Source organism: Lygodium microphyllum, chromosome 22, assembly GCF_053477565.2.
Source record: "Lygodium microphyllum isolate KBCC chromosome 22, Lygodium_microphyllum_v1.1.10, whole genome shotgun sequence".
NCBI lineage: Eukaryota > Viridiplantae > Streptophyta > Polypodiopsida > Schizaeales > Lygodiaceae > Lygodium > Lygodium microphyllum.
In genome coordinates, this window is record NC_141156.1 from 42,314,654 (window position 1) to 42,329,234 (window position 14,581).

A 14,581-nucleotide genomic window follows, 5' to 3' on the forward strand; every position below is an offset into this window, starting at 1 on the left:
ATGCCGATTCTCACCAAATTTGACTAAAAATCCCCAAAATTTACTGCCAAATCTGACTGTCACAGCAAATTAGTGCTGCTGTACCACTGATTTCTTGCCTTGGAGTGTGTGCAAGGCAAATGCCCCAAATTTCTTTGCAAAATTTCAAAGAAATTGAAGAAATGTATACCTTACTATTTGAATCTCTACAAAAATGTCACTTCAGCATGCATGCCAACAGTAATCAACAGCTGGAATCTGCCTTGTGATGCGTGTCAGAGCAAAAAACTGAAAAAACCGTGAATTTCTCACACCAATGTTGAAGAAATTGCACAATGTTGGCAATTTCGAATGAGATTCACATAGGGGAACTTGAATCGGGCAAAAGCCCCAACTTTTCAAAAAGAAATTTCGAGAAATTTTAGAAATTGGGAGTGTCGACTGAAAATCCCCAAATTTTCTGGTACGGAATGTGAGAAATTGAAAAATTCTTCAAAATTAGGTATGAGACAAGCAAGATGGATGAGAAATTGCAGAAATATTCGAAAACCCCCAAATTTTAAAAATTAGAGTTTTTGCATTTTTTCTCATATTTGCAAAAAATGGTGGGAGGGTTGAGAAAATGGCGAGCAAGGCTGAGAAAATGGTGGGCAGGACTGAGAATTTTATGAACACGGTTGAGAGAGACTATATGTCCAGAGTTACATGCAAGATTGTGTACAAGATTGCATGTAGGCTGAAAATAGCAGCAGTAGCACCCCCAAAACAGCAGCTTCTCTTCCTTGGGCTGAATGTTGGCTGGCTGCAGTAGGACCTTGACGGAGTGGCACTGGCTGATGGTGGCTGTTTGGAATCCATGCATAAAAGCTGCTTTGATACCAAATGTTGGAAATGAAGGAAAAGAGAGAGTTTGAACACAAGACAATGAGCAAGAGTGGGCAGTAGTTCCACACTCAAAAAATGCAAGTGCTAGAATGGTAGAATGAAAGTACTATAGGTCTTAAGTAAGTTAGACCTATCTCTAACTCAGCTAGAGTTAATTTAACTCTAGAAGTGGTGACAACTTATTAATGTGGCTCACACTATAAACCAACTAACTAAAACATTGGGCACTACCCATAGAATTGGCAAATTCTAACACTTCTATGCAGGATGATATATTGTTGATATACACAAGATATCACACATATGAGGCTCGAGTCCTTGTATAGGAGTTCTTAACTTACCTAGTCTAAGGGTGCATTCACACCTTGTTATAGAATGAACCAAGGCTGTGGCCAATGCTGTAGGTGCCCATGGTGGATGTCCAAGGATGTAATAGGCAAGGGAGGGGACAAGGGGCATTGCCATGCTAGGAGCAAGTTATAAGTAAGTTATTAGGTGGAGATTTTGGGAACACCCCTTCTAGCTGAGGCTTGCAGCTCTCTGCTCTAGCTCATTCCAGCAAACTATCTGGCAGTCTTAACTTTTCATAATAGTTCTTCTTTGGGCCATGTTAGGTACTGAGGCAATGCTGAAATCGTAGAAACATGAAACGGGGAACGGGAATGGGGATGGGGACGGGGACGGGAATGCCAAACCTAGGGAACGGGGACGTGGAAACGGGAACGACATTTAAAAAATCAAAATTCATGAAAAAAATTTAATATTTCACTCATAATCCATGTGGACTCTGGAGTGTTAAAACTTAAAACCAAGGTATATAATCCACAAGGACAAATCATTTTAAGTTTTAACTTTAAGATATCATGCATTATTCTAAAACTACTCATTAGAAATTGAATTGCAACTTGCAAGGCTCAAGAGGTAAGCTATTCAATTATAAATAATAAAATCCATAATACATATGCCAAAAATGATAAAACAATGAACAATGAACTAAACTTTAAAGTCTAAGCTAAAAGAACATGCCTATGGTACCATTGCCCAAAAACTTAAAAGATTACAAATATGAAATTGAAGTCTAATCTTCAAAAGAACATGCTCATTGCCCCAAAAAAGACTACAAATATAAAGTCTAATCTCTAGACTGAAGCAAAATGCGGCATGCCAAAATAGCCCAAAGGGCAACTGCAAGACTGCAAGACTCAAGTACAAATATGATATCTGCATGGCACAACTGTCAACAACCCAAGTGTCACACTGTCATCAATGATCATAATATCATATATAATGTAAATGTGTCATGTATCATGAGACTCGTGATAAGTAAACTAAATCAAAGATCATGATCATGATCTGAGGCTGCTCTAGCTATTCCTGAAGTGACAGCCTCATCATCATGTGTACCATGAATTGCTGCATCTCCCTCAACATTAACATGTGTCTCCTCTTTTTGCTGCATCTCCCACTCTGTGAATGGATCAGGCTTTGTTGTCATACTGTTATATAACATCCTCAAATTAGTACTAACGAATACTAGATCGTTTGCCCTCTCCACACCAAGACGGTTCCTCTTCTTTGAAGCAATGTGAGCGTATATACTCCACAATTGCTCCAAACAAGAGGAGCTAACTGACCGACTCAAAATATGGATGGCTAGTTGCTGCAACTCAGGACCATCCGAACCATAGTCCTCCCATCACAAAGCTGCCCCAATCTTACAGCGATCCTCCTGTGCATCCCCACAACCAAAAGAACCCCGAAAGATCCTATAACATGAAAGCTGATCTCTGATCTTTCGTCTAGTGCCATGATCAGGCACTAGACGAGACAATATAAGTCTCCATGTATCCATAACCTCAGTGTCATTCTCCTGACCCTTGCCCTGGAACTCACGATCCACAACAAATGCAGCTGCATGCATGGGTGAGCTATAGAAGTTCCACCTTGTCACAACTAAATGGTGTATTTTCTCATACGCCTCATCATTTGGTGCCAACTCTTGCAACTTTTCATTCAGCCTATTCATAGCCTCGTATACCTTGCCAATGCAAGGTTGCATAGCATCCATAACCCTCAATAAATGTACAATGGGTGATACCATAGCATCTATCCGCTTTACATCATCCCAAAAAGTGGAGTTATTTGCTTTTTCCAAGCATAAGATACCTGTAGGAGTATCTGCCAATGTTGATGAGATAAACTCATCACTAAGAAATAACTGCCTCAAGGCACCACTGCATTCTCTTAACCTGCCTAGCATCAAGAAGTTAAAGGCAAATCTGGTATCAGAGTATTTTAAAAGTGTCTTCTTCGACCGCAAAGAGAAGTGATGGCGAAGAAACTGGTGATTCAAAACAAAGCTAACCATTTGAGCTCCTTGCTCTATGACAGGTGCAATCCATGACAGGTTACCAATATCCTTTAGTAGGTTGTTCAAGCAATGAGCCATACAATATGAAACTGTGATATGCGGATATCCCTGAATAATAGCACCTGCTGTCTTATTTGTGGGCTCTCCATCTGCAACAAATCCCACAATATGCTCTGGGCCAATAAGCTCAACACCTGTAACCCACTCTGCTGCAAGTACATCTGCTGACTTTCCTATCCCCGATGCATCATGTGAAGATATGAAATACATTTCCCCACGAGAATAAGCAACCATATCATGAATGGATCGCTTGCGTGTATCACTCCAACCATCAGCAATCAAGGAAACTCCATACATGCTCTTTCTAGTCACTGCTGCTTGCTCAACAAGGCGCTTTTCCTTGTCGAGCAAAGTGGTGCGTAAGGTCTCTAATGATGGAGGTACATACGAAGAGCCATACTCACCAATCTTCTTGCATATCAATTTAAAATACTCTGACCTAGCTGCACGAAATTGAATGTAGTCATGATAAAAAAAGCGTGCCACTGATGTATCCACCTCTTCCTTCTTCTTGGGATCCCAATTAGTATCAAGTGTGCTTTCTCTACATACAACATGTGGCGTTGTTCATTGCCGATGCAATGCCTGCAGTAGGTGTGGAGGTAGCACTTCTTGATATTGACCCTGCTCTAGATACATCTGATGGGGATGGTGTCACAAAAGTTGCAGGGTCAACTGCAACACGTCATGGTCTAGATGCAAGATAAGCTTGTTGACCTGCTACACGGTCACGAAGCTCCCTTTGCTTCTCGAAGGTCACATTCGGACAAAACTGCACCTTTGAATTTGGCTCATGTAGGAGATGAGCTCGGACCTGACTATGCATAAATATTAAAATGGAACAAGTGGCAATTGGTAGTCCATATTCTAATATTAAGTAACTTTGAAAAATTAAAATCAATAAAAATTTGAAATACAAATGCTCGGCTCAATGGATTACCTTGTTTGCTCCACTAGTTCGCTTGTATGGGCAAAGCTTGCAAGTCCATGGTCGAGATCCTCCACCACTCAAAGGGCGGTCAGCATTTACTTCTTCCCACCATGACCAATCATCAGACCTTCTTTTCGACCACCAACCCGACGAGCGGGGCGGGAATATGAAGCCATTTATGATTTCAGGCTGAAAATTGAAGGCTCAAGAGTCGAGAGAAGGAAAAATTGAAGGCTGAAAATTGAAGGCTCGAGAGGAGGAAGAAGGCTCAAGAGTCAAGACTCACTCAAGAGTCGAGAGAGAAGGGAAAGGGAGAGAAGGAAGAAGAAGAAGAAAAGAGGAGAACTTGGAACTTGGAAAAGAACTTAGAAGGAAGACTCAAGAGAAGAGGAGAAGAAGGAAGAGAAGGAAGAAGGTTCAAGGAAGAAGGAAGAAGAGAAGGGAGAAGTGAAGAGAAGGTAGAAGGAAGAAGAGAAGGTAGAAGGAAGAAGAGAAGGAAGAGAAGAAGGAGAAAGAAGAGAAAGAAGAAGGAGGAGGTTGGAGGTGGGAGGAGAAAGAAGAGAAAGAAGAAGAAGGAAGAGAGGGAAGAGAAGGAAGAGAAGAAAGAAGAAGAAAGAGAAAGAAGGTGGCTGGGAGCAGGACGCAGGCCGAGATTGGACGGGAGTAAAACGCGAAGTGGGCGCAGGCGGGAGTAGGCGAACTAGGCGCAGGCGGGAGCAGAATGCGGTTGCAGATCGTCCACGCACGATAAGCGGGCGGCCGGCCGCAGGTAAGTTGTGCCACTTGGCGTTCCCTGTCCCGTTTCAGATAGGAAACGCAGCAGGGAATGCGTTTCCTGCTGCGTTCCCTGTCTGAAACGGGACAGGGAACGTTCCATCAATTGGAAACGCGGTCCACGACGGATGCGTGCCGGGGACGGCGATTCCACGTGCCGGGGGGCCGTTCCAGCCGTTTCCTGTCACTATGGCTGAAATTTATATCTCAAAATGGTTCAAACTTCAAAATGGTGAAATTTACACCTTGAGGTACTTTTTTTTTTGCAAGTAAAATGTGGCTGATTATATTACTCAAAAAACTGATTACAATAGAGTGCTCATGCTCAATAGACTAGCTGGAGCTGATGCAAAGTCACTAATACATCATGTATACAAGCCTCTCAAGGCGATCTGGGAGGGATGGGGACAAGAAGCCATGGGGGGGGGAGGGGTATATCGCCAATTGGGACTGCCTGCTTGCATCACGAAGAATAGACCCTAGCCGCCCCAAGTGCGCATGAAGTGACCTCAGAGCTCCTGACGAGCCCTGGACTCGCCTTGCACCTGGTCCCATCGGCCGCAGAGGGAGTGGATGATGGAGGTCCAAAGCTCTGCTAAGGTCGCATGTGCTGAAAGTCTCTCTTCACCGAAGGCCTCCTGACACCGCGCCTTTCAGATATGCCATCCAGTAAGACTTTCTATGATCTCCCATACCTCCGAGCGGTCTGCTGTGGACTCCAGTACCTGGCGGATGGGTAGAGCCTCCAAATCGACCACTGCGCGCGACCCTGCCTCGATAATGAATATCGTGTCCTGCATCCTGGTCTCATACAAAAGGTGACGGCCCTCGCTGACTGCCTGCCAACAAAAATCTCCCCATGAGATATATCCAAGGCTGGGTGCTATACGACAAAGGATGCGACATGCTCCTCTCCACACGAGTTGCGCCTCCTCACATGACCAAAGGCAGTGCTTTGGGATTTCTAGAGGTTGCTGTGTGCAGCGCTTACAATCTCCCTCCTTCTGCATCTGGGCAAGCCAACTTCCCACCGCCAAGCCTCTATGTGTCACCAGCCATAAGAAGTACACCACCCTCCTCGGCCTCCAGCTAATCCATAGGCGGCACCAGAAGGTCCGTCGGAAGGGCTTCGTGATGCTGTGCTCCGCCCAGTGTCTGCTACGTGATGGCGTTGAGTCCATATCCTCCTGTATTAGTATATGTCTGCCTATCTTGGCAATGTACTCTAGGAACCTGGGTGGCTTCTTGGCGACTGCAGAGGCCGGCCATAGCCACTCTCCTGGATCCCACTCCAGCTCATCAAGTGTTCTGGCCCCCCAGATCCAAAGGCGCCACTCCTTGAGCTCCTTTCAAAAAACATAGGGGTCCAGTCGCCATGTCTTCCCCTGAAGGCCCACCACCCGAATTCTCCTCCATGAAAGGGCGGCAATCCCCTCACCCTGTTGCCCTTTGTCAAGGGCCAGACGTCCCCCCTTCTGAACGATGAAGAAAGTCCCTTGCGGGGCGCCACCCACTCTACTTGCCACCTGAAGGGGGATGCCTGCTGGCGAAAACCTAGTTGCCCATACCTCCCCGGGCTCTATCGGCTCACGTATCAGGGGAGCAAGCCACTCCGGAGGTATTGCTCTGTCTATCTCCGTTCTCCTCACCTCCACTCCTCTCTGGCAGCCTGATACTCGATGCAATACCTTCTCGTCCGCCATGTTGTACACCTCCCGCCATGTCCTAATGGTACGGGCCGGGCCGGCCTTCCACTCAGCCCACTGGATGTGGGGGCGTTCACCTATCTGTGCCCCTTCCTAATCTTTGACTTGGGGGTTCTAGATCACCGGTTGATGGTCTATTTCATCCTGGCAGCTTGGGGGCCTTTAGATTAGGGCGAGGCCTTGCCACACGCGGATCCCCGCGAAGCTTCGGTTTACAGTACTGAAGGCCCTGTTGCAATAGGACCTTCCAGGTTTGCCCCCTTGGTGTGAGATGGCGGACAACTAGCTTGCCCAAGAGGGCCATACTCTGATACTCTGGGTCGATGATCCCAAGCCCTCCCTCTGACCTATGTTGTATGATGGTTGCCCACGCCATCTTGGCCTTGGAATCCCTGGAACCATCAGACCCTGACCAAAGGAAGTCCCGCACTAGGCGGTGAAGCTGCACTACGCACGATGAGGAAAAGCACTAACATGAGGCGATGTACCAGGCCGTCGCTAGGACCTGATTACTCGTCCAGCTAGTGAGAGGCGAACCGTGCTCCAGTAGGTCAGTTTCCTTCGAATATAATCCAGGACAGGAGTGTGTGTGTGTGGGGGGGTGTGTGTGTGTGTAAGTGGAGAGATAATGTGTGAAAAGAAGTAAATTGAGAGTGTAAAAAAGGAGAGTGTGTGTGAAAAGGGGAGAGAGAGAGAGAATGTGTGAAGAAGAAGAAGAAGAAGAAGAAGAAGAAGAAGAAGAAGAAGAAAAAGAAGAAGAATTAGAAGAAGAAGAAGAAGAAGAAGAAGAAGAAGAAGAAGAAGAAGAAGAAGAGGACTCACAACAACACTTTGTGGCAGCTTCGCATGATTGTGTGAAGCTATCATGAAGCAGTTGTGCATTCCGTGCACGCAAAGCATGCAAGGAACACTCACTTTCTTTGTGAGATTCATATGATCTCTAAAATGAATCATTTTTTCAAAGTATCTCATTTTCTTTGGCCTTTATATTTAAGAAGGGGACATTGTTTGTTGTGCAGATATCGAGCTTATTGTGATCTAAGCTTCCATGAGTTTCTAGTAGTTAAGAGCTTAGTTTAGCTCTACAAACCTTTCTCAAATGGGTGGATTAGAAGTATCATTATGTTGAGTATCACGTCATATTTTCTCAATAATGGGGTTGTGCATATCATGGCCAATCATCTCATAAGAAGCTAGTGCATTTACTTCAGAGACTAATCATTTTAGGTCCATCCCTACCATGAGGGTATAATTGTAACAAAAGTTGAGATTGTGGATCCCAATCCGCTCCCAATCTCTAGTCTCTAAGAGCGTTTATAGCATGCATATGTAGGCTAGAACATCATCTCTCAAATCTTTCTTAAGGGTGTAAGCAGATTAACCTTTACCAAATAGCATGTCCTTCGACATTACTATGTAATAAATGTTAATAGCATTTTCTTCATTTGGTTAAAAGTTTGATCTCCCATCCACTGGGAGATGTGATCCGCCACCTGACTCTTCAACTCCTCCTCAATCTGTGGTTGTCCATTCCTCTGAGTGAGAGGCTTGAAGAAGAAAGGCATAGTTTGGTCCATCCGGTGGTGCTAGTAGGCGGACCTTGCCCCTCCTTGACTTACGAACCACGAAGATCCCCACCTCTAGAGGTAGTGGGAACTCTCCGTGCTCCACAACTCTCAGGTACGACCATGGGCCACTGCGGAAGAACTCCTGTGGCAACAGTTGTGCCTGTCTCTGGAAGGTATGGCGGGTGGCAGGGGCGGATGAGCTGGTGGTTGTGTGGGAGGGGAAAGACTGCTGGTGCGCGGAGGAGGTAGGTGTGTGTGGCTCATCACCTCCTGTGGGTCTGGTGGGGGTCACCTGAGCCGGGTGCGGATCAGGGGGGGGGGGGTGCTCGGTAGGGGGGCTGGTGGGGGGGAAGAGGATTGAGGGATGGATGGAGATGCATGGCGGGTGTGGGGGGGGGGGTGGCGTTGGAGAGGGGGGGGGTGTGGCCAAGGTCAGTGGGGGGGGGGGGGGGTGGGTGAGGGGACTGTGGGGACTCAGGTGGGGTGGTTTGTGACGCGGGTGGAGGATGTGGGGGGCTGCGGTCCTGCCGAGTGGGATGGACAGGGGGGGTTGTGGAGTGCTCTACTGAGGGGGCGTCGCATGCCCGCCTGCACCTTGCTGACGAGGCTGGGTCTGATGAGCTGGCTGCGCCCCCCCTTGCCGTCTCCCTCTCAGTCGTCTCTGGACCCGAGTAAAGCCGTCAACGTCCACCTGTGGGCCTGTCGGGGGAGCCGCCTTGGCACTGAAACACGTACAAACTGATGTGTGGTGCCTAAAATCGTGGCAGCGCAGGCACTGCCCTGGTTGCCCAGTCACAATGACCTGCTGCCTAAAGGAATGCCTGCTTGCCTCAATCTCTAGGAACTGTGGGATATTCTTGACCTCTGTCACTACCAACCGTACCTTTGGGACTCCTGTTGCTATCACTGCATCCGTGAAAAACGTGGGAAGGACAGTGCTGAAGAGCCGTCCAAAGTCTTCCATCAACTGACGATACTCAATTGCCAGGCCGGGGAAAAGAAGGGTGACCAGGTGCGAAAGAAACCTGTTGTGGAGTGCAAACGCCTCCACAGTAAAGCCACTGTACCAAGGGACCATGTATATGACCCCTTTCGTGGACGCATATGGTGCACTGGCGAGTAACTCGCGAGCTGCGTCCGCCGAGCTGAGCCGGACCATGAAGATCCCTTGGTCCAATAGGGCCGCCTCCACGATCTGCGCTGTGCCGATGCGCAACATGGAGTAAAGCTAGTCCCGAAGTTGGGCCTTGGCTGGGGAATGTTCTACTACCTGACCATAAATCGCTGTTTCCATTAGCTCCAGCTCCTTAGCTCAGACGGCTAAGAGCTGCTCCTCAAAGAGGACTATGCAAAAGGTGTTTGACTGGGGGGTACTCGCAGTGTGCCAGCGTCTGACTAGAGGTTTCCATTGCGCGTCCCTTCTGAGAGAACTACCAATCACGTCGCGGTGCTACTTGGGGGGGGGGGGGGGGGTTTGTTGCAAATAGAGGGAGCAACTGGAGGGTGGGGGGGAAGAGAAACTGCTGTTTTTGATCCACTACGGACAGGTTCGGGGTTGGGGATGGGGGAAGCGTGCCGGAGGGGGGGAGAACTGGAGCAGAAGGTAGCCTGGGGGGGGAGGGGAGGGGAATGACAGCTTGGGGGGTGGGCAGTCATGCCTGGTTGGACAGGCGGGGGGAAGCGCCAAGCAGGCGAGCTGGCTAGTCGCGTGGGCGGCCAGAGGCGGGGGACAGATGTCCGAACGAAGGGGGCGAACTGGCAGAAGAAAAAACAGGCCGTGATATGGGGGGCATGAACTGGCAGGGCGAGGGAGGTGATCCCCACTGGGGGGCGGGTGCAAGCAGGCGGAGGTGAAGGGCATGAACCAGACAGGGGGGGGGCGGGCGTGATCAAACGGAGCGGGGGGTAGTGTCGAGCATCGCGATGGTGCTGAGCAAGCCTATAGTGATAGTAGCCACCTTGAGTTACTAGGGTACTGAAATTTATAGAAAGCCTCTTTAAAACTTCTTTAATATACTTTTCTTGTGTTAGAAACACACTAGTATCATTTGTCCAAACTTCAATATCCAAGCAACTATGCAACGATCCTAGATCCTTCATGTTTGAATTCCTTTGACATGGCTAGATTAGTTTGGTGAATATGTTGTCCATTAATTCCAGTGATGATATTATCTCTTACTCTTCCAGGATATTGCCCCAAATCCAAGAGAACAGACACATGCTAAAATTTATTTTCTATCATCACTATTTGCTACCCAATTCACATAATAAAATCCAAATAATACTAGATCCTGTAATAAAAGATACTTAATACCCCAATTGAAGGTGCTTTTGAGATATGAAATGTCTCAAATTTCAGGGTTTATTTTTGTTTTATGGGCAGATAATTCTCAATTAACTCCAATACAACATTGTTTGTCAATTTTGATGTCCTGCTTATTGTTTAGCATGACTTTGTCTTGATGCTTGGGATGTTGTGATGTTCAGGTAGTGTTGTCGCCTGCCATTATCGAAGAGTTGCTTATGTTTGTGTTTTCTCTCATATTCAGCATACTTGTTTTCCTCAATAGAAGAGAGAACACATGGTCCAGTAATGGATGTGAATACAAGTAAGTTATCGCGTCCAATGCTAATCGTATGTTTCTGTTTTGGCAAGTTTGTTTGTTGGAACTATAAGTTTTTACTTAACCGTATCTTACATATGAATTTTCTGGATAAAGGAGATTAATCTAAGGGGGGGCACATTTCCTTGTATTTTCTGGACATCATCAGAAGATTACTTCTACAAAGTCTTGCTTTCTACAGGAGTGACAAACTATGTTTATATGTTTGTGAGAGTTAGTTTTCCTTTTGCCAAAACGGATCTTTCCCCCCCAACAAAACGAGGAAACAAAAATGCCACTAATAAACATGTCAGAATGAGGTCAAAATACAATATCAGCCCTATACAGGACAACATGACTCTTTCCTTCTTCTCATGCACTCAGAGTCAGCGTGAAATCCATTCCGTTGCGATCTCTTGCAGATAGTCATTGATCTCCCTCCAGATCCTAGAAAGGATCTTGGATGTGGATATTATGCATTTCAATGGCATGGCTGCATCTCACTGTCCAAATATACCAAGCAGTAATGCTAGCAATGAGCTCCCTTTTCTGGTATTGTTCTGAAGTATCTTGTATGTAAGAGAAGTTTAATGTGGGGGAAATATGCTTTGTCACTGCCAGAAGTAAGAAAAATACAACCCCCCAACATCCTTGTAGCTGCATGGTGGAACTCTGTCCATGACCGATACAATTGCTCAAGGTAACTAATTATACTTGACTGTGCCATGAATAAACAGCCTGAGAGCTGTCTTCTAGATCTCTTGAGCTTTGTGGAAATCCTATAAGCAGTATCTCTGTGTCTTTGTCAAGCTCTTGTTTTTCAACTGATTTTGTGGTACATTGGTGCACCTTGAGTGAGATGTCTCGCATGATGACATATCCACCAATCGATGCTCCAATCCACTACGTGGAAGAGCCAAATGAGGAAGAGCCTTACGTATACCCTTACGTCTCACATGATGACGAGGGGAATGCAATCCTTATGGACTATCGACCAGTACCGGTGATGGAGTTAGGTAGGGGACGAGGTAGAGGCCTAGGAGGGCAATTATACTATTCGGTTGTACTTGGCCACCTGTAAAGGACTAGACACTGCCATTGCTTAAGGCAATAGGTAAGACCTTCCTAAAATGGCCATGGCCTATGTAGATGTAAGGCCTCAAATTTGCAAGTTCAATGGAAAAGATTTCCATCCTTGGCAAGTCCCGGTAAAATACAAAATGATGGAAAGGGGCTATTGGCTTTCCAATGCTCCTTTTAGTATATTTTTCTCCCACTAACTCTTGATGTTTGCATACCCTATTGTTTGGATGGGCTTGCACTTGATTGTAACTTGAGAATCTAGCATGTGCTCCATGTCGGTCAATGTGAAATTATGTCTCTTGGTAGTAGCATTGATGTTCTTATAGTTGATACATAGATTTCAATGCTCTTCTCGAGTACCATGTTGAGTACCACTATGGTAGGTGATATCAAGTTAGTGTGTTTAGTTTTGTACACGAATCAAGGTTTAAGAAGGTTGTCCAATTCCTCATGTATCCCTGCGTCATTAGTGATTGTGCCTGCACTTGTTTATTCTATCCATTGAATGGGAGCGAGTGTGTTATTTTGGATTTTCCTTTATGGTTTAGAATGCAAGTGCATCCATCAGAAGGCTGAATGTGATAATGCAAAAGAAAGCAGGTCATACTTGCAAGAAATTGGTGCACGGTGGGAGATTTCAAGGCTGCAGAAAATCATGTGCACGTGTCCCAAAACTGGCAACATGGTAGGGCAAAACAAAGTTGAAGAAGTGTGAAGGAGAAGATGCCTAAGATCACGCAATACGTTAAAGAAAGCAGACATGCAGGGGTAGAAACACAAGGGCATTACATTGTTATGTTGTATACATACAATGTAGTAGTTACAACATAGTAATCAAGGTGCAAATGCCAAACACAGGTGCAGGTTTCAAGGGTACATGACAGGCAGCTCAACAGGTGGCAAATGCAGCACATGCGGATCAAATGCATGTGTTAGGCCTCAAATGCAAACTGGAAAGTTCGAAGCAGCTGGCATCAATCTACATGATAGGTTGCTTGACATTGTCTTAGGTCAAAACATTAGAAATTAGTTTAGATCCACGAGACTACTTGCCAAAATAATTTAGCAAGATGAGTAATCAAGCAAATTAATTCATTTCTATACTTGTGAAGCAAATCAAAACTCATGAAAAATTTTTGGACTAGGCAAACTTACTAGAAAGACTTATGTGACTTCTGTGACCTAGCTAAATGTGGGGGTGATTATTCCAAATTTGGCATCTGTTGAGATCAGTTTTGGTCAGTTTTCTTAGTTTTGTGGCAGTACATAGGATTGTGTTCATGGTGTCAAACTTCTTGGCAATTCATTTTTTGTATTCATCAGCCACTGTAGCACAGTCTTCTTTCCTAAAAGATGACATAGAACCACAAAGGAGATGGAAATCAGACTCACCTCCCAGCTGTAGAGCCAAAAGAGATCACCCCCGAGCCTATGGCCAGCAATGTATTGGGGGACCACTGCATCCGAGAGCTTGCATCCCATACCACCAACCTACACTGTCCTAATGTACAAACATGATGGCCATTGGTCCTGAAGGCCAAGAGTCGTGATCGCACTTTGATGTTTATAAATGGGGCATGAATCCTATTAATAGGACTTGGCTGCTGTGGCCCTAAAGTGCTCCTAGAGCATTTGCAGTTGGTCACTTTATGGCCCAAGGCTGTGGCAATCCTGTGGGTCCCATGTGGATGTGCAAGGATGCAACAAAGAGAGTGGGAGGAAAAAAGGGGGGTTGCAAGTGGGAGGAGGAAAGACAATGTAAAGCGGAGAAGAGGGCGGAAGGGGGCTAAAAACAAGGCTGGGAGGGAGTAAAAGCTGGACCAACTCTTGATACTCCCACAGATGGATTTGGGGAATTACTTTCATTTAGATAAGCACATTCTCTGTGTTGGAATGATGTTTTTGTTTTCTTTTTGGGTCAACTGAAACCTGGCTGTAACACAGGCTAAGAGTAAGCATGATGAAGCTGAACCTCAACAGTCAATTCTTCTAAAACACAGCCTGCAGTATCCTAGAATGCAACCTGTAGCCAACATTTCCCTTGCTGTCAGGATTGTGATTGGAAACTCGCCATTCAAAATTTCTTCCAGTGCTGGATTTGGAGGAATACCTTAGAATGGTCTTCCATAGTACAGCTGAGACTATGATGGTGACTTAGTGACATTAGTTTGGCAGACAGAGGCCTGGCATGTGGATACAAGGATTTCTAAGGTAATCACTCCTCTCTCATTGCTGGTTAGCACTCCAGCATGAATCCCACACTAGATTTCTTATATACAGAGTGGATGAAGGGCCTCAAACACCGATGGGAGCTGGTTGCTAGTATTATTGGTTGGTTCATTTACACTATGAGATGTAGTCATGCCATCGAATTTGCAGGACATTTCTTTTGCAGAGACTCTCCAGGATTTGGATAGAAATGATTCATACACTCTGCTGCAGTGTGACTCTGAGGGAATGATAATGAGGAGAGATGCCTTTATGCATACACTCCAGCAACTTCTTCCACTTTGAGTCACATATGGTTTGACATTGCATCCTGCTGGATTTGCTGTTTACTTAGCCCTTGTATTTGACACATGTTTCTTATGTGCCTTTGCAGTTTTATATAGGCCCTATTT

The 14,581-nt window shown here is 45.8% G+C and overlaps 1 protein-coding gene and 1 pseudogene across 6 annotated transcripts in view; one reads left to right on the forward strand and one right to left on the reverse strand.

Annotated features, from left to right (window-relative positions):
* Nucleotides 1-14,581, forward strand: part of ABCC13 (multidrug resistance-associated protein 11) — a 257,291-nt gene that overhangs the window by 61,072 nt on the left and 181,638 nt on the right. For 5 of the 6 annotated variants that reach the window (XM_087662983.1, XM_087662984.1, XM_087662980.1 and 2 more), the window contains one exon: nt 10,762-10,883. In XM_087662983.1, coding sequence (XP_087519109.1) covers nt 10,762-10,883 — 122 coding nt within the window. The remainder of the gene's footprint in view (nt 1-10,761; nt 10,884-14,581) is intronic. The other variant, XM_087662985.1, reaches the window with a different exon arrangement.
* Nucleotides 2,198-9,238, reverse strand: LOC148017080 (uncharacterized; annotated as a pseudogene).